The sequence below is a fragment of the Pithys albifrons genome, chromosome 15, assembly GCF_047495875.1.
Source record: "Pithys albifrons albifrons isolate INPA30051 chromosome 15, PitAlb_v1, whole genome shotgun sequence".
Classification (NCBI taxonomy): domain Eukaryota; kingdom Metazoa; phylum Chordata; class Aves; order Passeriformes; family Thamnophilidae; genus Pithys; species Pithys albifrons.
In genome coordinates, this window is record NC_092472.1 from 16,730,336 (window position 1) to 16,755,326 (window position 24,991).

General features: G+C 44.0%; 1 protein-coding gene across 1 annotated transcript in view; it reads left to right on the forward strand.

Annotated features, from left to right (window-relative positions):
- TRPC7 (transient receptor potential cation channel subfamily C member 7) overlaps window positions 1-24,991 on the forward strand; it is a 70,968-nt gene that overhangs the window by 17,979 nt on the left and 27,998 nt on the right. The window contains exon 3 of the mRNA XM_071570044.1: window positions 10,898-11,080. Within this exon, the coding sequence (XP_071426145.1) occupies window positions 10,898-11,080 (183 nt within the window). The remainder of the gene's footprint in view (window positions 1-10,897; window positions 11,081-24,991) is intronic.

The window sequence follows — 24,991 nt, forward strand, 5'->3', positions numbered from 1 at the left end:
CAGCTTTTGGAGCACAGATGCTCAGAAGGATGAATTTAACACATCAATGACTGTCACAAACCCAGCAGAGAAGCAAAAAATAGGTTTAGAAATACTTCCAAAATTTAAACATAAAATTTGCAGCTCACCATAATGTTATTGATGCCACATTTTGGTTTTATATCAAGTTTAACACGGGAGAAGAGCCCCTGTAGTTGGCAAAAGCCATCTGGGTTCTCTCACAGGATTTGCTTTGGTCTCTCCAGTGTCTGAGCAATAAAGGGCAGACAGACACACTCCCCTGTGCCACCTCTCACTGCTCCTCCAGCCACCCTGCCCAGGTGCCAGGGCTCTCTGTGTGCTGCTGGCAGATGGGCACAGCTCAGGTTCCTCTGCCAGGCCTCCTGCCAGCAGCTCTGTGAGGAACAGAGGGGGGACTTGGCCACTTGCCTGTGTTGAATTAACAGTGACAGTGTTTTCCTTTCTTGCCCACTGCACCTGGAAGACAAAATGAGTCCTGGTACTGAACTGCTCGATGGCATTGCAGGAGGGCTCCTGCCACCCTCATCTGGCTGTTGGCAAGGAAAGACAGGTTGGCTGTTTCCACTGGATCCTCTGCAATGAGTACAGAGCTCCTCTGGCTTTGAGTCTGCCCTTACACACTCACTGCTCACCTGCAAGAACCATTTTCTCAGAGCATTTACTGACATAAACTGACCCAGGAACACAATTCCCCTTCCTCCTCCTCTGGGCAATAAGTGGCACCAAGAGGGATCCACCTCAAAGGAGACATTTCTCAGAGATCCAGAATGCAGTTATTGGTGAGGCAAACAGAGAAAAGGCTGCTCTCATTACTGTAACATCAACATTGGTAAGCTCTGTGTTTAATTAGCAACACCAAATGCCCAGGCATTCAGCTGGCATCAGACTGGGCTTTGGGGAGGAGTTGGGAGCCAGGAGGTTTGGTCTGAGCAGGGTGACTGCTTTCCAAAGACTACTGCTCATTATTCCCATTGGGAAGGGAGATCTACTGGAACTACAAACGAGCATAATTAGGATGATTGCTCTGGATAGAATAATAATGTCAGATCAGCAGATGGGGGAACAGAGCCAAGTACCTTCATCCAAGGCACTGGAGGGAATTAATATCATATTAATGAATGTAAACCAAGGAACACTTTCTCAGCATCTCAAGCCTGCCATTCAAGAGGATGCAGATGGGAAGTGATTTAGTCTATCACTCATTGTGTTGTTAATTGTTGTTATTGTAGATAATTATAAGGAACTCACTGCGTCCAGGCAGACCATCCAGGGAATTGTGGATAAACAGGGATGGTATACAAACAATTTTATATTGCCATAAAATGCTGCTAGGTACTGCAGTATCCATGTTTTCTGGCATTTACATGAGCAAAAATGGCAATTTTCTGCAACACAATTTGTTGCAGAAAAATTTTCACCAGCGAAGCCTGAACTGTGTCATCTCATTCTCACTGTCCAAACCCCAGGACTTGAACTCATTGCAGAAGAGAGAGATGTAATTATGGATTTCTCACATTCATATTTCTGCTCAGGAAAGCAGAGCAGCAGGACTTTTAATCTGGTCTTCTTAGAGAGAGAATGATTTCCATCTGGTCAAGATCTGCAGCTGGGGTCACACTTTTCCAAAGTGCTTGGTTGCTCTTTATACAGGCTGGGCACAGAGTGGCTGGAGAGCAGCCAGGCAGAGGGACCTGGGGGGACTGAGGGACAGGAAGCTCAACAGGAGCCACCAGTGTGCCCAGGTGGCCAAGAAGGCCAATGGGATCCTGGCCTGGATCCAAACTAGCGTGGCCAGCAGGGCCAGGGCAGTGACCCTTCCCCTGGACTCTGCCTTGGGGAGGCCACACCTTGAGTGTTGTGTTCAGTTCTGGGCCCCTCAGTTCAGAAAGGACATTGAGGGGCTGGAGCGGGGCCAGAGAAGAGCAACGAGGCTGGAGAAGGGACTGGAGCACAAGTGCTGTGGGGAGAGGCTGAGGGAGCTGGGGGTGTTCAGCCTGGAGAAGAGGAGGCTCAGAGGTGACCTCAGCACTGTCTGGAACTCCCTGAAGGGAAGTTCTGGCCAGGTGGGGGTTGGTCTCTTCTCCCAGGCACTCAGCAATAGGACAAGGGGGCACGATGGGCTCAAGCTCTGCCAGGGGAAATTGAAGTTGGAGAGCAGAAAATAATTCTTTGCAGAGAGAGTGCTCAGGGATTGGAATGGGCTGCCCAGAGAGGGGGTGGATTCCCCATCCCTGGTAAAGGGACTGGAGTTGGACCAAGGGTTGGACTTGATGATCTCGGAGGTCTTTTCCAACCCAATCGATTCTATGATCCTATTCTATGATTCTATGTGCTGTTGGGACCAGAATCCCATCCCCTCTCCTGCCTGTGGCTGGTTCTGTAAGGAGCTGCTCTTGCTGGACCTTGAAAACTGGGCTGGTTGGCTTTTTGAGACCTGGAAGACATGTGATTATTTTAATTATCCCTGTAATTTTTATCGTAGCTCACAGTTAAGGCAGAGTTCACTTGCAGGATGGATTGAGGAAGAGTCTTTTTCCTGACATGAAAGAGCTGCTTGTAGCCAAAATTGCCATGAGAGAAGGGACTCACAGCACCTCTGAACATATTAATGTGTTCCTTAAGCAAGCTGAAGGTGCCCAGCTTTGCTCAGCTCAGGGGAGAAATGAAGCTGTGCTGAGCAAACAACTGCTTTAAATTTAAATGTGGTTTTTATCCCATCTGATTTCCAGGAAACACAGAGATTTCAGGCAGCTGAAAAGAGCCACACAACTGAAGGAGAGCAGCCCAAGCATTTAGTGCAAGGAAACTATCCATTCCATCTCAAATTGTGCAGGAAATGGAAATTCTTGTAACATACAGATCAGGAATGTAATAAATATGGGAAAGTGTCAGAGAGGAGAAGTAGGGCTGGTGTGTGGAGTGAAGAGCTTGGCCCAGGGGTGACTTTGTGCTTTGATACATCTGCAGAACTCCCTGAAAGGAGGTTGTGGAGAGCAGAGGCTCAGGTCAGTCTCTTCTCCCAGATAACAGGGGAAAAAGCCTCAAGTTGCACCAGGGGAGGTTCAGGTTGGATGTCAGGAAGAATTTCTTCACTGAAAGAGAGGACCAGGCTGGGCAGGGAAGGGATGGAGTCACCAGCCCTGGAGGTGCTCAGAAAACAAGTAGACACAGCACTTTGTGATATGGTTTGGTGGCAATGGGGGTATTCAGTCAAAGGTTGGACTTGATGAACTTGGATGTCTTTCCTATGATTCTGTGCCTCCCACTGTCTCACCTGTGGAAAACCTGAGGCAAGGAAAAGTCCACCCCAATTCCTGTCCCTCAGGAAATGCCCCTGGAGTAAAAGAGGGATTCTTTCTGCATGAGGATAAAACTGAGGCAGAAATGAAGGTTCCCCTGAGCAAGGGGCATTTTTGTTCTTAAAAATAAGTCAAACTGTTTCTCAGTGTCTTGTCCCCACACAAGCAGCAAGCAAATATTGTGAAATTATGGAGAGGGATTTGGAGTCTTGCACTGCATCATCATGAGCTTGACCTGAACAGGTCCTAAACTCTTCTTCAACCAGCAGTTTAGCAGAGGATTCTTTTGAAATGTGTAGTTTGCATTTAATAAAGAGAAGCTGTTGGCAGGACACAGGGAGACAGACCTTCTCCTTCACCAGGTGTGTGCACTGCCCACCTTTGGAATGCTCAGGCATTTAGTTAATGCCTGTCCTGTTCCTCTGACATCCAGGGACTTGAGACAGTTTATCTTCTGAGAGCAGATGTTTCAGCACAAACACTCCAGAGCTTCGGAAAATCTGCAGGATAAACCCCACCTTTCACTTTGCTGAGGAATCCAAAGCATGTGGCTTGTTTGTGATGTGACATGAAAGAGAAGAACATCAAGCACCAAATGCCACCTGATGCTGAAAAGCTGCTGTGCCAACCTCGAGATTTGAAACAATCTCCTTAAAAAAAAAATTATTGTCAAGCAACATCATTTCTGTTCTGGGTTAATTAAATATCTTCAGAGACTTGGAATAGGGTGTTGGTTCTCTGGCAGCTTCTTAGACAGGTATTAAACAAAGATTGTGCTCTGCTCAGGGGGATAACTTTAGGTAAGTTGAGTGATCCATTAATTCCAGCATTCAGAGGATTCACGAGTAAAGGAAACTTATTTTAAGTTTCACATAGTAAAAAAAAAAAAAAAAAAATCAATATAGGTAATAAAAAAGTGTTGAGAGATGTTTGATTCTGAAAATTCTTATGCTGGGGAATCTAAAACTTTGGTTAAAGAGTGTTGGGTCTCAGTCCTTAAATTTCTTCTAGAATTACTTTAGTGGATTCCCAGCTTTATTTCCCCAAATAATCCATTCATTAACTTTAGATTAAAAAAAAAAAAAAAGATAGAAAAAAACCAAACCCAAACCATTTTAAGGAATTGTTTCAAGGGGATATGTAAGTAAAGCATTTTTCCTTTTCCAATGCTTTTATTTATGGAAAAATCTTCCTAAACTTATTCAAAGGTTTTGGTCCCACATAAACTGCGTTTATCACAAAAATGAATAATCTACCAGAAGAAATTATTGATAGACTTGGTAGATTCATTAGAGCACAAAAGAGTAGAAATAAAACAGGGAGGTGCAAACCTGTCCCTTCTGCTACTTTTGACAGTTCCCACTTTAAGCTCTTGGAACATCATTCCTGAAGTTTACACAAATTCCTGGACCTGCAAATGGTGCTGGAAAGGCACAGGATCAAATTTGAAGGGATTTTCTAACTAATTAATTAACCCCATCTTGGCTGCTCCTCTGTGGATTTGCTGTAACCACCAGTCAACAGGGAGAAGGTGAAACCAGAGTGAGTGATTTGATGGATTTGTGACTGCTCCATGCCCGGGGTGAGGGCTGTGCTGTCTCAGGGCACACGAGGAGATGAATTGCAGCAAGAAAGCTGAGGAGGAAACAGAAGAGACACCAAAGAGAAAAGCCTTGTGGTAAATCAGTCAGTGAAACTGCCACCAAAATCCTTGTCTTGAGGTCAGGGAAGTTATTTCCATGGCTCTGGAAAGTCATGTGGTTTTTGGTGCTCCATCAAATCCTTCTCTGGGCTTCTTTTGGACAAAATGATGCCTACACAGACAGGACTCTGTTTTGGAAACATCTCTCAGTGTCTCCTGACAGGCTCTAAACTCCCCCTTTTCCTGGGGATCCCACTGCTCTGCCATGCCTGGCACCCTTCAGGGACCAAACCAGTGCCAGGCTTAGCTTGGCTTCATTCACAAAGGTCCAAATTGCCCAGAAAGCAACAGAGACAGACGTTGGAAATGTTAAACTCCTGCACACCACCAGATTGCTTGTTATATTATTCTCACTGGAGAGGAAGAAGTCGAGGTCTGATCACTGGAAAAACAAACTGGGGCATCTGTTCCCACTTCCAAACAATGTGCACCTGAGCACTGCAATGTTTGACTGAGCTTTACACTCAGGCTGGGTGTGACACAGGGCACCCAAAGCTCCAATAATTCACTGATGAGCTGCCACTGAAGGAGCAAGAGAACTTTGACCAACTGGCTGTGCCCTCTGGAAAATTAACTGCCCAGCCTTGGCACAGCCTGGGCACACAGGCATTGGGGCTGGGAACTAAAGGAGTGCTCTGAGCTCTCTGCAGAAGTGTCAGCCCTTCCTTAGCATCTTCTCTCATTGCTCTCCCTCCCACAGGCCTTGGTTGCTGTTTTGGTTTGTTTTTTTTTTTCATTCCCCAACATATGGGCAGTCAAAGAGAGAGAAAACACCCAGAAGGAAATTTGTCTCCACTGGTTTGTGCATATTTCACAGGGTATCCAATTGGTAAATATTTATAAGCATTTTGAATGTTTGCTGGGATGGTTTATTTAACAATTTCATTTCAAATCTAGCATGTAATATTTCTGCTTTCTGCCTCCCCCTCCTCTTTTCTCTCAGCTTTGTTTTCTTTCTATGAGCATTTTTATTGGGGGAATTTTCTGTTCGTGTTTACAGAATTGTTTCTCCTTTTTGGTTTTATTTTTTGTTGTTTTTTTTTTCCTGCTGCTTCTTCTCAAAATGCTAATCTAAGCAATGCAATATCTCTCTCCTTGATGCATGTAAATGTGTGATGTAGATGAAACACAAAGAGCCAAGAGCTCAAGGAAATATCAAATGCTCTGTGCAATGTGCCTACAGCTCTCACTTGCACAGCAAATTTAATGCTACCCAGAAAAGCCAGACCAGGTTCTTGGTCTTACCTTTTCCCATTTCACTTCACTTTTTTTGCTCAGACTCTGAAACTGCTCTTGTCTGAAAAAATCTGGTTGGTTTGGAGCAGATGTGGAGCCACGACAGAGTTCATTTAGAGCATAATCAACAGATAATAACAGGGTTCTCAGAGAGATTGCAGTGAATGACAAGTACCAGCAGCCTTTTCAGAATGGCAGAATTAGACATTTTTAACTCCACATGCACAACACAGTGTTAGAAGAAGCAGGAAATGACTAATTTGGAATCCTTTTATTCTGTTCTAGTTCTTTAAAATTTTTTAAAATGATATTGTCCCCTTCTCAGGGATTATCCTGATGCTCCTCTGCTCGCTGCCTCTGTTGGAAAATTCTGGTCCATGTGATGTTTGAAGCAGATTGGCCTCTGGAGGACTTAGTTATGTCCTTCCTCTTGCTCCCTGAGGCCTGATGTCAGGATGAACCCCAACATCCCTCCAGTGTGATCTGCAGTTTCATTACTGCTCAGATCCATCTGTTTTATGAACCTCCCAACCCTCAGACTCCTCTAGTGTGGGAGCTGATTGGGCTCCTGGCGAAGGTCTGGGCTGCTGTCACTGCCTGGGCTGCCATGAGGACTGAGCTGGATTTGGCTTCTCCAGCCCAGAGTTTCTCGTTGTGGCACAGCTGGTGACCTCCACCTGCTGCCAGGATGGTTCTCCCCACAAGATATTTGGGCAGGGAGGGCCATGAAGTGCCTGGTTGAGGGGTCAAACCTGGCTGGAGTGGCAGTGGGGACTGTTCCTTTGCCCCCCAAGACACAGTGACCATCTGCCTCTCTGTCTCCTGGCACAGTCCTGGGGTCCCCAGGGCTCTGATCTTCAACAACTTCAGTGCAACAAGAATCTCAGAGAATCCCCAAATATTCTGAGTTGGGAGGGACCCACAAGGACCATCAAAGCCCAACTTCCTGCACAGAACCATCCCCAAGAGTCACACCATGTGCCTGAGAGAATCATCCAAACTCTTCTTGAGCTCTGGCAGGTGCTGGGAGCCCAAACACCATCTGGATGGAGACCCTTTTCCTAATACCCAGCCTGAACGAGACCCTTTTCCTAATACCCAGCCTGAACCTGCCCTGGCACAGCTCCAGCCATTCCCTGGGGCCTGGCACAGTAACCTGTGCTTGAAGAGAGAAATGCCCCGAGATGAGGAGTCACTGTGTGGCCCTGTCCTCACTGCCAGGCTGGGCAGGGCTTGCTGTCCTCACTGCCAGGCTGGGCAGGGCTTGCCGTGCTCACTGCCGGGCTGGGCAGGGCTTGCCGTCCTCACTGCCAGGCTGGGCAGGGCTTGCCGTCCTCACTGCCAGGCTGGGCAGGGCTTGCTGTGCTCACTGCCGGGCTGGGCAGGGCTTGCTGTGCTCACTGCCAGGCTGGGCAGGGCTTGCTGTGCTCACTGCCGGGCTGGGCAGGGCTTGCTGTGCTCACTGCCGGGCTGGGCAGGGCTTGCCGTGCTCACTGCCGGGCTGGGCAGGGCTTGCCGTGCTCACGGCCGGGCTGGGCAGGGCTTGCCGTGCTCACTGCCGGGCTGGGCAGGGCTTGCCGTGCTCACTATCGGGCTGGGCAGGGCTTGCCGTGCTCACTATCGGGCTGGGCAGGGCTTTCTGTGCTCACTGCCAGGCTGGGCAGGGCTTGCTGTGCTCACGGCCGGGCTGGGCAGGGCTTGCTGTGCTCACTATCGGGCTGGGCAGGGCTTTCTGTGCTCACTGCCGGGCTGGGCAGGGCTTGCTGTGCTCACTGGGAGCATCAGAGGAGGTAGAACAAAGATGGCAAATGCCTTTGTACAAAGGACCATCAGAAAGACACAGCAGGTTCAGTGATCACTGAGACTTGTCTTAACACATGAGCAGTCTCCTGAGAGCAGGAAGCTGCTCTTCTGCCTGGCTGCAGAATTGCTTGGAGGCTTTATTTTATTTTATTTTCTCCTTTTTTGTTTTATTTTATTTTATTTTATTTTATCTTTTTTTGTTTTGTTTTATTTTATTTTATCTTTTTTTGTTCTATTTTATTTTATTTTTGTTTTATTTTAAATTTTTTATTTTTATTTTATTTTTTGTTTGATTTTAATTTTTGTTTGATTTTATTTTTGTTTTAATTTTTCATTTTATTTTATTTTTTATTTTTATTTTATTTTTTATTTTATTTTATTTTTTGGTTTGATTTTATTTAATTTTTGTTTTATTTCATTTTATTTTATTGCTTTTATTTCGTCTTATTTTTTATTTTATTTTATTTTTTGGTTTTATTTTATTTTAGTTTTGTTTTATTTCATTTTATTTTATTGCTTTTATTTTATCTTATTTTTCATTTTCTTTTATTTTTTATTTTATTTTATTTTATTATTTTTTTGTTTGATTTTATTTAATTTTTGTTTTATTTCATTTCATTTTATTGCTTTTATTTTATTTCATCTTATTTTTCATTTTATTTTATTTTTTGGTTTTATTTTATTTTATTTTATTTCATTTTTTTGTTTGATTTTATTTAATTTTTGTTTTATTTTATTTTATTGCTTTTATTTTATCTTATTTTATATTTTTTTTGGCTTTATTTTATTTTATTTTTGTTTTATTTCATTTTGTGATGAGAATTACCTGAGATGTGCTGGGCAAGAGAGAAGCTTGGGAAGTTTGCAAACAGGGCACAGGGAATGGAATCAAAGCTCAGCAAAGTTCTCACCCTTGTTTGGGTTTTTTGAAACCTGCTGAGCTAATGAAGCATCTCCATCACCTGGGGCAAGGAGGCATTTCATTCCCAGCCCACATTTATCCTCAGATATATCCATATTTTCTGTCCTTCATAGTTCTTGTGCTTATTTTGAGGCTGATATTCTCGTTTGGTCATCCGTTCTCTCAGTGAATTCCAATTTATTGAAATTCCTCTTGGTGTGGGGAAGATTAAAGCATGGAATTGATTCCAGAGGAGCACTTTGAAGCCAGAAAGTACAACCTGTCTTTCATTTACATTTCAGACCTCGCTTCACCCCGTGTTTGAAAACATTCTCTGTACAAACCCTCTCTCCACAAAGTGTTCAGGGAGCAGATTTGGATGTAAATGTACCATCATTTCCTGCCTGAAACCACAAGGACATCTTCAATCTCAGTGCACTCACTCAGCACATCTACAGCAGCCTCAGTGCCCCCAGTTCTGCACCGGGGAAACCCACCTGGGCAAAGATCTGCTTGTTGTTCTCTCATTTCAATCATAGAATCATAGAATGGATTGGGTTGGAAAAGACCTCCAAGATCATCAAGTCCAACCCTTGGTCCAACTCCAGCCCCTTTACCAGATCATGGCACTCAGTGCCACGGCCAAGCTCAGTTTAAAAACCTCCAGGGATGGGGATTCCAGCCCATTCCAAGACCATCTGAGTTCTGAAGGGGAAAAAGTGTCCCAAGAAGTTCAGCCACCTCTAATGACATCATATTGTAGACAGGGCTGTTTTACCTAATTAATGAATGTTTGCACAGTTCTTTGAGACCCTTTCCTAACAAGGAAGGTTAATATGTTGCTATGTATAAATGGCAGAATTAATAATTCAGAAAAAATAGAAACACAAAGCCAAGTTATCCTTATCATTTCATCAAAGCCAGGTTTAACTATCTTCTTTTTTTGGCTGCTGGCTTAATTAGATAAGGAGCTGAATTTAATTAACTCATCAAACCTCATTTGAAAACATCTCTCAAGTCAGTAAGAGCTTGTGTTATGTTTATTATTTCTATTGGTTGCATTGAGCCTTTAACATCCCCATTTTGTTAGGATATTAATGGTAGCCTCAATTGTGTTCTAATTTACAACATTTACTCAGATGTTGGCACTCACCTCTTTTAAGTGCCAGAAGGTGAAAATCAATCACACTTTAAATTAAGGCAGTGAAATTGCATTTCCAGCCCTCTGTTAAGTCAAGTATGTGCTATCTCCCTTCCCATAAGTGTGAGTTGGGTTTGCAAGGTGAAATTATTTCATAGGAAATCACGTTGAGTTTCTGAAGTTCCCATTTCCTGGAGAACGTCGTGACAAAAAGATCCTTTGGGGGCTGTTGAACCAAATTCGAATGTAAGAAATTTGAGGCTGAAATTGGTATTACAACCACATCATTCATGTGGACACACCTGATGCTCCAGCTTTTGCTGTACCACTCTGAAACTTCTTGAAAGTTATTAAAGGAATAATTACCAGGGAAGGACCTAAGCTGAAGAATTTGCTGTACATTTTAGCCAGTTTGCAAGACCCTTTTTTTGGCCATACTTTGATATTCCTCTAAAGATATTGCCATGCAGAGAGGCGAAATCACTTGATTACTAAAATCAAAATTTCCCTAGAAATCATTTGCTTACTTGTTTCATTGTAATGCCAATTATGCTGATAGAAACATTGCTAATTAAGCCTGGAGCAGTTCATGGAAATCTGTGAAAAGCCATCAACGTGCTGGGTGAAATCAGGTGCTTTCTTACTCTTCCAGGCAGTACTTTTGCAGAAGTAACTTTGCTCACAGTTGCTCTCTCTTCTTTTTTTTTTTTTTCATTTTCACACTATCAGGTGTAATTAATTAATTCAATAATTAATGAAGCCTGTCCCTAATTGGGTTCTGTGTCTCTCCTCAGAACGACTATCGGAAGTTATCTATGCAATGCAAGGACTTCGTGGTGGGGGTGCTGGACCTGTGCAGGGACACTGAGGAAGTGGAGGCCATCCTGAATGGAGATGTGAACATCCAGCTGTGCCCTGAGCACCACAGGCCAAGCCTGAGCAGGATCAAACTGGCTATTAAATACGAGGTGAAAAAGGTAAGCTCTTCCTTTGGGTCCTTGGTGAACGCCCTTCACATCCAAGTTGTGCTTCCTTGATGTCACCTGAAAAATCAGAAGTGAGAGACAGAATTCAGTGGCACTGAGACTAAATCCTGAGGATTTTAGACTTTTGTGGTGTTGCCATGAATGACCTTCCCCCCAAAAACAGGACTCTGAGCACGTTAGTGCAGGGTAAGATAAAAAGTAAAGGTCCTTTAATAACACAGGGCCTACAGCCCACAGGAATACAGGATGACATCCATATGTCCCAGTTCTTGTTTCCATGGCTTTTATAATAAGATCCCTCCAATCATTGCTTTACACATTTCTCAGTCCAGCCCCAGTCCCACCCCTGGACCAACCCCTGGAATTGGGTCTGGGGTCATCAAGACCCTCTGTCTTCATCAGCTCCTCTTCCTCAGGCACACAAAGATCTCTTGGAGCTCACCCAGTTCTGGCTTTTGGGTCACTCTGACCTGTGTTTATGTTTCATTCTGTGGGCCTTCTGATATCCTTCAGCTCTACCTTGGAAAGGAGTCTAAACAAGATTAATTAACTAAAGGAATTTGAGCTCCCTGTTCTGGGACAGGGGTAGTGATAGAAAGGCATTAAACTGTTAGAAATATTAACCCTCTAAAAAGCTACAACTACTGTGTTCCTAAAATCTACAAAATGTGAAAATCAGAACAAAAACCCCTTTGGCATCAGTGGCTTGCTTTGTGTTTTCTCACATTGTTTAATATTGAAAAGATTATTTGAAAAGTAAAAATAAAAATATTTGCAGAAATATTGAAAATAATTGCTCAGCTTCATGGAAGTGTGTTGTGTGAGTGGAAAATTTTATCCTGGCAAATTCTAGGCCTGGGTGGTCCCAATTAATTGCTCCTACAATCTGCATTGATAGGAACTGGGTTCCTGCTATGGGACTCAGAGATTGTTCCAAATTCTCGAGCTAACATCTGCTCTCTGTTCCCCTCCCAAAGCCACCACCTGCTTCCTTTGCCTCTTGACTGTGCTGCTGTGCTGGCTGGAGAAGGTCTTTGCCTGTTATGAAAGCCATTAATTAAAGAGAACCTTAAATCTGAAATGAAATGCTTTCAGGCAGGAGCACGTGGTGTGAAGCCAAACATTTGCCCCCAGGATGTTGTGTCTCTGCATTGTTCCATCACCAAAAACTGGGCAGAGCATCTCAGCTCACTCTTGGTTACAACCTGGGTCAAGTTTAGTTCTGGAAACTTTGTTGCTTTGGTCAGAGGAGCCAACCTTGCTTTGGTGCTTTCAGAAAACCAACTGATCTGAAACAAGGAACAATCCCCAGAGATCCATGGCCGAGAGTCATCAGGACATAGGTCAGAACCTCCAGGCTTACTGATGTGTGAAGTTTCTGTGCTGTTTTGCTCATTTATTCTTCTAAATATCTGTGTCATGCTTTAGGTAACAAGGCCATGAGCTGAAGTCACTGTGTTGCTTTGAGCAAATCCCTTCTTGGCTCCATTTCTTCCTCTGTGCATCTTTTTGTAATGCATAAACACTGACCTAAAGCACCCAGGGGATCTTTCTGTGTATAAACATCTTCCAACTCTCAGGGAAGCTGAGCATCCTTTCTGGATCACAGCAACTTGTTGCTCACCAATAATAAATGTTAAACTAATTCTAATGGTTATAACTAGAATAGAAACATGAGCATTTGCCCTCCTCGTGTTGACTCTCAGGTCAGCACTTTCCAGCAGGCAGAATCTTTTCTGTGTGCAAGAGGAGCATTTAACTGCTCCCTCAGAAGGGAGATGGTTCCATCTGGGGGAGGCAGAGACACATTCAGATGAATGGCTTCGGTTATTGGCAGTGACAGGAGAACTGAGGGATGTTTATCACACTTGCTGAACAAAGACCTTGTGTTTTGGTAACACAGGGATGATTTCTCTAAGAGGCAATGCATTTCTGGTGCAAATTTTTTATTCAGTTCAGAGATATTTAAGTTTATATACAAATCCTGTGCTTTGAAATCTGTTTTGGTTGAGAGAAAATCCTATAATAGAGAGGGGTGAGAGGGAGGGTGATGTATTATATGCATTTTAAAAACCAATTCTTGGACAGATTCTGTAAATTCCAAGTCACTTTTTCAAAGCTAATGACTCATAATGACCTGACTGTGTCCAGTTCTGGGCTCCTCAGCCCAAGAGAGACATGGAGCTCCTGTAGGGGATCCACTGGAGAGCAACAAAGATGATGAGGGGACTGGAGCATCTCTCTGATGAGGAAAGGCTGGGGGAGCTGGGGCTGTTCAGCCTCCAGAACAGATGATTGAGAGGGGCCCTCATCCATGTCTCTCAGGATATGTTGGGAAGGATCAGGGGATGGACCAGGCTCTGCTTGGGGGGCCAGAAATGGGCCAAGAGGAATGAGCAGGAAATGATGCTCAGGAAGTTCCATCTGAACATGAGGAAGAACTTCTTTGGTGTGCAGTGACCCAGCACTGAACAGGCTGCCCAGAGAGGGTGTGGAGTCTCCTCTCTGGAGTTATTCCAGAACCCTCTGGACACAACCCTGTGCCGTGTGCTTTGGGATGGCCCTGCAGGAGCAGGAGGTGGCACCAGATGCCCCACGTGGTCCCTCCCAGCCTGACCCACGCTGTGATCTGTGATGAGGGTGAGAACACACCAGGCAGACTGAGGCAGGGGCACCAAGTGACATCCCACCTCCAGTGCCCAAACCCCCCAGGTGCCAACCCTTGGTCTGACCAAGCCTGGGGGCTGTCACATGGGTGGCTATAACCTACCCAGAAACAGTCCCAAGGCCCTGAAGACCTTTGTAGTTCTTCAGCTGCACTTTGGGACTGGAAGGACAGAGATTTGACCAATTTTTTTGCCCTGGAAATTTAGTTGGCAGGGTAGGAGTAGTGAAGGGACTAGAGCTGTGCCTGCCACCCTTGCTCCTTCCATGGGCACCACATTCAGATGGTCAGCTTGGCATCCTCCAGCCCAGAAAGATGCTGCTGAGGCAGAGAAATAAAGAGTATAAAGCTCCTGAACTATCTTATATTCATTCTGTGCCATGAACACCAAGAAGAGTTTTGGACAAGAAAAGTTTAGGGATTTCAGAATGGTCTGGGAAAGAAAAAAAGGGTTGCAGGAGTTATGGGTTATTTTGTCATTAAGGGAGTAACCAGACTAAATATTTGTACTTGCATGTGAAGTTAGAAGAAATATTTGATGTTTAAAAAAATCTATTTCTACCATTAACTTCTTAATTCACATTTCCACATTAGCACTCTCAGTGCCTACATTAGGCTTTCTTCAGTGCAAATTTGCAGAGAGCAATGAAACACACTGAAAATTATTATTTAATAGCCACGATTTTACTTTTACAGCTGCTGCTGCAGTCTGGATTTTATCATAATTTTATTTCCAGTGTCTGAGAAAGATGTCAAGGGCTCCCATCCTCAGGCAGGAGGGCAGTTGCATCTCCAGAGTTTCTCCAGGCCTTGGCACAACCTTCTCAAATTTCCCTTGTTCTTTTAAGTTTCTTTATTCCTTCTTTGGCCTCACACAGTGCAGTCAGTGTCTAACAATGGTATTTTTTTATTACTACCAGCTGGTCTAGCAGCTTCTGCCACCCCCTGCCCACCTCCCAACCCTCAGGGAGTTTTCCTCCCCCTTTCAAAGACCACAGAGAACAAGAGGAGACAAAGAGAGCAGAATTTTGAAACTTTGGATTTTGTGCATTTAAACCAACCCTGCCACCTTTTGTGTGCCCACCTGGGAATTTTAGGGGTGTAAGCAGAGCCACACACACATTTTACATTTTAAATTCTAATTCTGGTTCCACCACAGAGTCTTCTTGACTTTGACTCGAGCAGTTGCGTTCCTCAAATGATCCTCCTCTGAATTTTTTTTCCCCTTTGTACATCCCATTAGAGCTCCTTGTTGCCTCATCCATTTGTGACTTAAAAAAAAAAAAGGGGCAGTTCTCTGTTCAACTGGAAGGACACAGTGAGATCAGCTCAGTTGGTTCAAACTTGGCTGTAGTAACACCAAGGTCATGGGTTCGATCCCCTGTGTGGGCCATTGACTTGAGTGTTGGACTCGATGGTCCTTGTGGGTCCTTCCAACTCAGAATAGTCTGTGTGTGATTCTGTGTGACACAATTTTATGGATCATTACCCTTTTTGACTAATTTACCACGTTTGACATGAATCTGCTGAAGTCATTCAAGAAAACATCAAAAGTGACAGACTTCACTTCTCTGTCTCTTTATTCCTCGTGTTTAGTTATTTTTTTCCTGCCAAGCATGTTACCAGCACAGGAGATGCTGGTGAGAAGTTTGGGGATTTAATAGAATTGAGGGAGTTTATATAAAGATAATTGAAGAATGAAGAAATTCTGCTAAAATTACAGTGGTTTACAAAGTGCTCTTTAACGATGCTCTACTGCTGCAGTTCTCTACACTTTTTGAAAGAATTAAATGATCACTCTGTACCCTGGGATTCTTGGAAAAAAAAAATCACTCAAATATCCTCTGCTTGAGTTTTCCAGAGGCATTTTTCCCTTCAGATTACCCACCTTAATGATCCACTCTTCCTGGAAAAGTATTGAAGTAGGAACAGTTTTTCAAGAGCAAGACAAATAATTTTCAGACATTAAAGCCTTTCTTGAGTCCTGGATTCTTTCCAAGAATTGGACTTTTAGCCCATGTTATGGGATTGTTGTGAACTGACAGGAATATCTGCCCTGATCTTACTTAGAGGTGCTTTGCCCTTCATTCTCCAGTCAGGAATGTTTAGGTTGGGTGTTTTTGGTGGATTACAACCCAAAGTGGTTTGAGTTCCTAAGCTGAAGTTCTGGTCAAGGATTATGAGCTCTGTGAGCTGCTCCTCATGGAGATTTATGACATCTGAAAGTTTACTCTGTGTTCTTGACTGAAAAATTTAGAATAATATGTTTTTTTTTTCTTGAAACAATCAAATAATTCTATTTTCAATCAAATAATGGAAATATAAGGGCAGCCCACGTTTTCTCTGTGTGTGAACTCATTTCTAACTAAGCCAGAGTCTGATTTCCACCTTGGAGAGGTGGAGGCACAGAGGGTTGAACAGCCAGAATGGGAGAAAATGAAGATTTTGGTGTCTCACAACAAAGTTATTTTTCTGCTTTATATCCTTCATGTGTCCTCTTCTCTTCTAAAAGCTACAGATTTTACTCTCTCCCACTACAACCCTTTCATGTATCCATATTTACCTTTAAGTGATTTGTCTGAAGGGAAGTTCTGGCCAGGTGGGGGTTGGTCTCTTCTCCCAGGCACTCAGCAATAGGACAAGGGGGCACGATGGGCTCAAGCTCTGCCAGGGGAAATTGAAGTTGGAGAGCAGAAAGAAATTCTTTGCAGAGAGAGTGCTCAGGGATTGGAATGGGCTGCCCAGAGAGGGGGTGGATTCCCCATCCCTGGAGGGTTTTCAGCTGAGCTTGGCCGTGGCACTGAGTGCCATGATCTGGTAAAGGGACTGGAGTTGGACCAAGGGTTGGACTTGATGATCTCAGAGTTCTTTTCCAACCCAATCCATTCTATGATTCTGTGTTTCTATGGATGTGGCACTGAGGGAGAATCCACCACATCTTGATCCAACCCCACTGTGATCACCAGCCCAGGGCACTGAGTGCCCTGGGCTGGTGATCACAGTGGGGTTGGATCAAGAGTTGGACTTGCTGATCTCAGAGTTCTTTTCCAACCCAATCCATTCTATGATTTTATGATTCTATGTGCAAAGCTGTTGCTTCTCCCTGGGAGGTGACATTCATTCTCCTTCTTTCCCAGTGGCAGAATTACAGGTTTTGTCCTCTTTTAATTGCAAATGTTGAGTGCCCCCCTCTGCCTCCTCAGCAGCTCAGTTCAAGCCACCACAAAGCTGGAGCACCTTCCCTCTTCCACGAGTTTTAATTTAATTAACAGTAAGACACACAAATTGGGTTTGGGGGGGAAAAAATAAAATCAGAAGAATTAAACAGAACACCAGATGCCTGTGTAAATCCTATTTAACAGAGAGCTGGAACAGGAACTTTTCTCATAACTATATTATTAATAATTAACATAAGGAGGATGCTCTGAGCAGAATACTCATGGCTGCATTAGATTAGAACTTTTCACTGCATTGGGCACATGGCTCAGATACTGAAGGGCATCAAAAGTCCCAACAAGTGAGCAGTGGAAACACTGTGGCCATCCTGGACTCTTGGGCTTAGCCACATAATTTTTTCTTTTCACATTTTCAGTTGCACATTACAGAGGTTTGGAAAGGGAAGGAGTCACTTCCCATCCTCCCAGAAAGCATTTCTCTCTCTCTGAGCATTTCATTACCAAGGTTCCTTCCTCCTACTAAAATCTGTGACTCTGATTAGTTCCTTTTGCCCAGATGTTTTAATATTTTTTTTTATTTTCCATGAATGAACCTCATTTTGTTATTTCCTGCCCATCCATCCATCCCCTTAGGGCTTAAATGAATCATTTCTCCATCCTGAAGGGTGTTTGCAAATAGTCCCAATTTACTGTAATATGCAGATTGAATAATTTTCATTTGCAAAGTGTCACAAGGTCTCAGATGCCCCTCAGGATATTGCCAAGTGAGCACAGGAACACGTCAAACTCATTGCCTGGATGTACCTCACAGGTGATGGGACATCAAATTACCTTGATTAGTGATAAAATTCTCTTAGAAAAGAGCCATTCATGTGGTTTGCTACAAGCCTGACCTCAGTTGACTCTAGTTTTGACTTTAGAGGAAACAGACCTGTTTCAGATAGGGAAGAGCACAAAAAAAAAATTCAGTATTTCAAATCCTTGATGCATTCATTCATTCATTCATTCATTCATTCATTCATTCATTCATTCATTCATTTATTTTTATTGAGGGGGTTTCTTTCCCCCAGTGAGTTTCAAATGTGGATGTCTGCAAGGACACTGTCCCAGGGGGGGGTTTCCTATCTGTGGTTCTTGTCCCACACCTGCAGGTGTTTGAATTTGGGTACATTTTGGGAACTCTACACCTGCTGCAAAGAGGAGTCTCCTCCTGGGATTGAGGGTGTCTGTCCCCCAGATCTGCTGGGAGCAAAACCATCCCCACCAGAGGCATCTGAGCTCCAGCACAGCCCAATTTCTTCCCCACACACCCCAGGCAAAACCAGTTCCTGGCTCTCCTGGGAGGAAAAAAAATTATAGAATTTTAAATTTTCCCTTCTGTGCCCACTGTGGTTTATATTTTAGATACCAAGGGGACATCGTTTGGTGGTTTTTCATTGTGGCATCTTATTCAGGTGAATAATTCAACAATAAGGATTTTCAGATGGGTTTGGTTTTGCACAGATGTGAAAAATCTTGGAATGTTAAAGGCTGAGACTTGCAATTCCCTTGCTTGTTGTCAGGTAAATAATTCAGTGATAAGATTTATTCATGTACATAAAGAGAGGGCAAATCAGACAATAAGGATAAATCTCTTCAGAAAACATCCAGCCCACTAAAATTTGAAGTTTTCCAAAGAGCAAACCACCTTATTCATGACCTTACAGAAGAATGCTGAGGAAAAAAAAAAAAGAGCCCCATCCTGGTCCCAGGGAAGCCAAATTATAAAGAAACTTTAGGCAGAACAGAGTTTAAGCTGAACCAATTAAAGAATTTGTGTAAACTCCACATCTTCCAGTTGCACACCTCAAATAGATCTGATTTACAATTTCATTTCATATTATATAAAATTCACAGGGCAAAAAAAGTCCCTCCTTGTTCCTTCCACCATCAGGATTATTCATTTTGCCTCTTCACTCAGCACTCATTTGTCTCAATGGGCAAATTGGCAGTTTGATTTACTCCATTATTTTTGTTTTCTCTTGGATTAGTTCATTTTTCCTGGGTTGTATTTTGTGTCTGTTTAACAATCAGGTCAAAACCTGTTTTCACCCACATGGTTCATCCCAGTGGGACCACCCTGTCTCCTTTGCAGGGCTGATTTGGGGGCAATTACAGAGTTATTTGGGTTCTGGGATGACCTTCTGCCTTGGTTCTGTCTCCTTGTCACCTTTGCAAGGTGACATTCCCGTGCTCTTAATGTGCTTTTGTAGAGCAGAATGAGTGCCAGGAAGGAGCTGTGGCTGCAACCTGGAGCTGTGCTAAGGTTTTAAGTGTTCAGAACTAGCATTTTGTGCTGGATAACTCAGGTCAAGCAGTAAGTGAGTTCAGATATTGGATTTCAATAAATCTGGGAGATGTGTGAGTATCCTGGGATTGGATACAAGTGTTTACCAACTGGCAAATGGCTCTAGAAAGGAAGATATTTTGGTTCCAAAGGGTACATGTGAAAAGCTTTCTGAAAGGTATAATTTATTACTAAACCCATACTAAATCCTTCTGTGTTTATACCTTAAAAATAACTAAAGTTGCACAATTAGTGGGTTTTTTTTTCCCTGATAATTCCACCTCATCTGGGCCCTGCTTAGAAATGCAAAGCTTTTCCCTTTGCTCCCAGGTTTCTAAAGGCTCAAGTCAGTCTGCAGAGAGCAGGGCTGAATATTCACCCAGCCTGTCATGAAGCTCATCTAAAGGATGAGCAAGAACCTCCTGAAGATTTGTGTGATGCCTTCAGGCAGTCAAATGAGCCCCAGGGACAGGGGCAGAACTGCAGAGACGTCTCCTCCCTTCGGGTTCTGTGTCTGCAGCAACATCTCAGAGGACCTTTCTGTCACGTGGTGTTCCCTTCTGTGCAGTGGTCACATCCCACTGACACGAGTCTTGATCCATTGAATTCCCTTTCCTCCAGGAAAATCTTCCTTTTGCATCTGGGTGGGGGAATTTGGACCTGCTCTTTATTGGCCCAAGAATTCGGCAAATCTTTTTTGCTCTCCAGAGCAGGAAATAAAAAAATATACAAAGTCACGCAGAATATCCCACCTGTTTCTACAGAGGTGTCTCAGAGCAGTTCCTACAAAACAAAGGGCTCTTTGTTCACTTGGAGGTTCAGAGAGCAGAGTACAAGGGGAAGATAAGGAAAGGTTTTTGCTTGTGCTGGTGTTTTCCTGTGCTGTGTTTCCTACCAAGCTTCAGTAATTCCCACTCAGCTTTATCTGCTCTGCAGCAGGTGAAACAACTCTGCAGTCCTTGGGTCTTTTACTGCATCCAAAAAACTGCTTTGACACGTTTTCCACCTTTTTTCCTCCCTCCAAAAAAGTATGTTTCAGTTCAAGAAAAGCATTTTATTCAATACAAATCCAGACTCTTTATTTAGGCTTCAAGTCTTAAAAATGCTTAAAATACCAAAGGAAACTTTGAAAGTGAAAAGTGATGTAAAAGCAAAGAAATTTGGTTTTGTTTTAATACTTTGATTGATTTTTTTTTCTCTCTCTGTCATTTGCATGTTGACACATGTTCACCCTTTAATTCATCTGCTCCTCTTGGGTGAAATGGGGATATATTTGTCACCCTTCAGGGGAAAAGCAGCAATATCCTGTTTTGACCCTTTCCTGAGTTTCTTCCACCCCCCTTGATGTTTTCTGATGCTCCCACAGCATCCTCAGCCACATGCTGAGAAAGGAGGGTTTCATACCTCCTTTGGTGAAGGTTTTCCTGGAGAAACATGACCCTTTCCCAGCTTTCCCTCCCTGCCTCTGGTTCTGCTCAAGCTGCCAAGGAAGCCCCAACTCCCCTTCCAGACCAGGACTGGGAACACAACATGGCAAAGCTCAGGCTGTGTCTGTCCATCAAGTGTGTCAGGAAATCCTCACAGTAATTCCTCTGTGCTTCCATCTTTCCACAGAAACATTGGTGTGGGTCAGATCCCCTCTGGTTTTTCCCATCCCTGCTCCTCTGCTCCTGTCAACACAGAATCTGGAATGATTTGGTTCCAAAGGGACCTTAAAGATCATCCAGTTCCAACCCTCCTGCCATGGCAAAATTGAAAAAGCCACTCACACAATCCACTTGCTGCCCCTCAGTTTTGCTTGTAACTCAGAGGCACAGGGTTGCCATCCACTCAAATCAGCCATCCCAAAGGGTTTCAGCATTTTCCCTCAGATCTCTGACTTTGGGATCGTTACACACCCAACCCAGGGCTCCTGTGAGCAGGTGCTGCAGCCTGAAATAAGTTATCATTGTAGCTTTGCAGAACTGCTGAGCTGCATCAAAAGAGAAATGTTTAATAATGAACCCAGAAAGGTTGTTTGAAGGACACGAGTGCAGCTCCATGATGGGAAGAGAAATGGCTCATCCCTGCCCCTGCCTGTGCCTCTTGACATCACCAATGTTCTCCTGCAAGTCTATTTATGCAGCTCCTTTTCAGCTCTCCCTCGATGATTAAACACACTGAGGTTTGCCACGAGGCTGCCAGGGAAGGGACAAGCTGAGAGGACACGACAGGGGCACCTCAGGATGTTCCAGCCCCAGCTTTGCTTTGTTAGTTCTGACATGAAGGGTTTTTAAACTGCTTTCACTGCTTCATGATGAGTTTTCCCTTCCTCCTCAGCCCCTGGCTCTTCAGGGGAAGGTGCATTAGCAAAGCAAGATGATCCTGTCAGAGTGGTTAAATCCTTTGCCTCAGTGGTAGTTTTCTGTACTTTTAAAGGAATTAGAATTATTGCAGTAATAAAAGATACACTGGTTTCTTTCTGCATGATTAATTCCAATCATCTGGGGCTGATCTCTGTCCTTCCTGTCTGGCATAAGTTTCCTTATTTCTGCAGACATCATTTTTCTGTCTGAGATTCTCCTTCCCTCCTTTTTTATTTTTTTTTCCTGTTTGATGTCTGACCCTCGAGAATTCCCTGGTTTTTTTTCCTCTGCTTGTACCTGATCTTTTATGTGCCACAGGACAGGAGAGATGGCAATTTAGGCAACCCAGTGCTGATACTGAACAGCAGAAGTGATCAGTGTCCTCACCATGGGCTCTTTCTCTGCTCAATAGAATAGAAAATAAAACATATAAGTCTTTCTATTGCAGTGTTTTCTCTCAGAAGGGAATTCCTATACATTTATTGAGACATTCAGCTACTTTATCATCTGTGTAGTGAAACTCCTGCATTTTTGAACAAGTGTGTGGAGAAAAAAATAAGAGCTGTGAAGTGCTTTCCCACAATGTATATCCTGCTGAGCTTCCAGGAAGGGCTGACTCACATCAAATTAGATGGCAATTGGAAAAGTTCCTGCTCAATGTGGTACCCACAGTGGACTCTCAAACACTCTGTTCCTGTGTGGAAAATGCTTCCTTTGGGCCCTTTCAATTCCCACTGAAGGCTTTTAGAGACTTTTTTTTCCATGTTCCAGAGAAATATTCATCTCCCTTATTTAATTTCCTGTGGGGTTTTGGGAGGTGACTTTCCTGAGGTTTCGGTGCCTCTCAAAATGCTGCTTGGGCAGCTTCAGTATTCGAGCTGACTCTTTGGTTTGATGTGATTTTATTACATATATACATATATATATACACACATATATGTGTGTGTATATATATGTACATATATACGTATATATACACATATGTGTGTGTATATGTGTGTATATATGTAATACACATACAACCCCTGCAGCGCTCCAGGCTGGGCACAGAGTGGCTGGAGAGCAGCCAGGCAGAGGGACCTGGGGGGACTGAGGGACAGGAAGCTCAACAGGAGCCAACAGTGTGCCCAGGTGGCCAAGAAGGGCAATGGGATCCTGGTCTGGATCCAAACTAGCGTGGCCAGCAGGCCCAGGGCAGTGACCCTTCCCCTGGACTCTGCCTTGGGGAGGCCACACCTTGAGTGTTGTGTTCAGTTCTGGGCCCCTCAGTTCAGAAAGGATATTGAGGGGCTGGAGTGGGGCCAGAGAAGAGCAACGAGGCTGGAGAAGGGACTGGAGCACAAGTGCTGTGGGGAGAGGCTGAGGGAGCTGGGGGTGTTCAGCCTGGAGAAGAGGAGGCTCAGAGGTGACCTCAGCACTGTCTGGAACTGCCTGAAGGGAAGTTCTGGCCAGGTGGGGGTTGGTCTCTTCTCCCAGGCACTCAGCAATAGGACAAGGGGGCACGATGGGCTCAAGCTCTGCCAGGGGAAATTGAAGTTGGAGAGCAGAAAATAATTCTTTAGAGAGAGTGCTCAGGGATTGGAATGGGCTGCCCAGAGAGGGGGTGGATTCCCCATCCCTGGAGGTTTTTAAACTGAGCTTGGCCGTGGCACTGAGTGCCATGATCTGGTAAAGGGACTGGAGTTGGACCAAGGGTTGGACTTGATGATCTTGGAGGTCTTTTCCAACCCAATCCATTCTATGATTCTATGAACATATATATGTATATATGTGTATGTATATATATATGTAGATATGTGTGTGTATATGTGTGTATATATGTGTATATATGTATAATCCTTTTTTAACTTAAAAAGCTGTGTAACTGATAGGCTGAAGGGAAACAGAATTTCCTCTCTAAATCAGAGAGGTCTAAGTTAAAACCACTGCCATCTGCTGGAGTTGCAGAGCCACGAGAGCAGAGCAGCTCCCGCTGCTTTCTGAACCCACAAGCACTGCAGAACCTTCTGCTTGAGCTCCCAGCCCCTGATGTATTGCCTTTATCAGCTTGGAGGGGTGAGATAAAGCACTTAATGCCTTTAAATCGCTGCTTTTGGAGCCAGGCAATGCCCTCCAGTTCCAGAGCTTCCATTTCAATCAGAGATATCTTGCCCTCCTGCCCAGCCCTGGTCACACCACACTCTCTGCCTTGCTCATCTTCTGGGGTGCAGCACAGGAGCAGCCAAAGGTTGTCCTTAAAAGCCTCCCAGCCTCATTTTCCAGTACTGGGGAAAGGAAGAGAGCATTTAATGGGAACACTGAGAAAGCACTGCAGCCTTCAGCCCTCTGAAATCCAATATCACACATCACCGTTTTTCATGCCACTCTGAAGTTTCTGCCTCAAAGCTTTTGTCTCCAGCTCTGCTCCTCTCCATGCCCAAGTCACCAAGCAAAGCATCATCTTTACCTCGGTGCCAGTGCCCATTCCCAGGGGAGAAAGTGGCTCTGGAACATCTCTGAGGAGATCTAAGATCAGCTGCTGAGATGCTGATGGAGACAAGGCTGGCAGTGCCCAGTGAGTTCCATCAGTACCTGAGAGAGCCAACGGAATGCAAACTTCACTGATCAGAACTCATCATGCTTTCCTTCTCCCCTTGTTTCTGCAATAATCAGAGGCAGAGGAGCTCCATCAAGGCTCTGTGATGCTCTGCCTGCCTTTATTGCCTCGTACAGAATAAATTGTTCCACTGAACTGGTTTTTATGGCGAGTCCTCTTCAATTCTCCTGTATTTGTATTTTTATTGTAGCTGCTCCCAGACTAAGTGAAAAAAAAAAAACCTTAACAGATTAAAGTGTCTGATGAATCCTCTGAAATGCCAACCAGCCCAAGCCTTTGAGTGCCTCATTGCCAAGGACAAATGAAATTCTTTGTCTGAGTCAATTCTCATAATGCAAGAGGAGGAAGCCTGGAGGTCACTTGGGTCCCTCATTTCACAACTCTGCACATCCACCAGGGTCATCTTCCTTTCCACGAGTTGCTACAACTGCAGTTGAATTCCTCATATCCGAACATAAAATGTATTTTCTCTGCTGAACTTCCTTCCACTTCATCTTTCTGTGCCTTTGCCAGAGAGATAATGAGCTGAAGCAGCATTAGCACAAACACAAACACTGGGCAGTAGGAGATGCCTCCCCGTGGTGCTGCTGTCATCACCTCGGCAGTAAACTTTAAATGCTCAGAACTATTCATTATTATCTTTTTTTGAAAGCTGTCTCATTTCTTTAAAGCAGCTTAAAAGCAAGCACAGGAAAATCTTAATATTTCCATGAAAATCTATCAAATTTCTTGGTTCTGTTTGACTTATTCAGTGGAAGGGGTAAAGTCTTACTTGCCTTTTTTTTAATTTTATT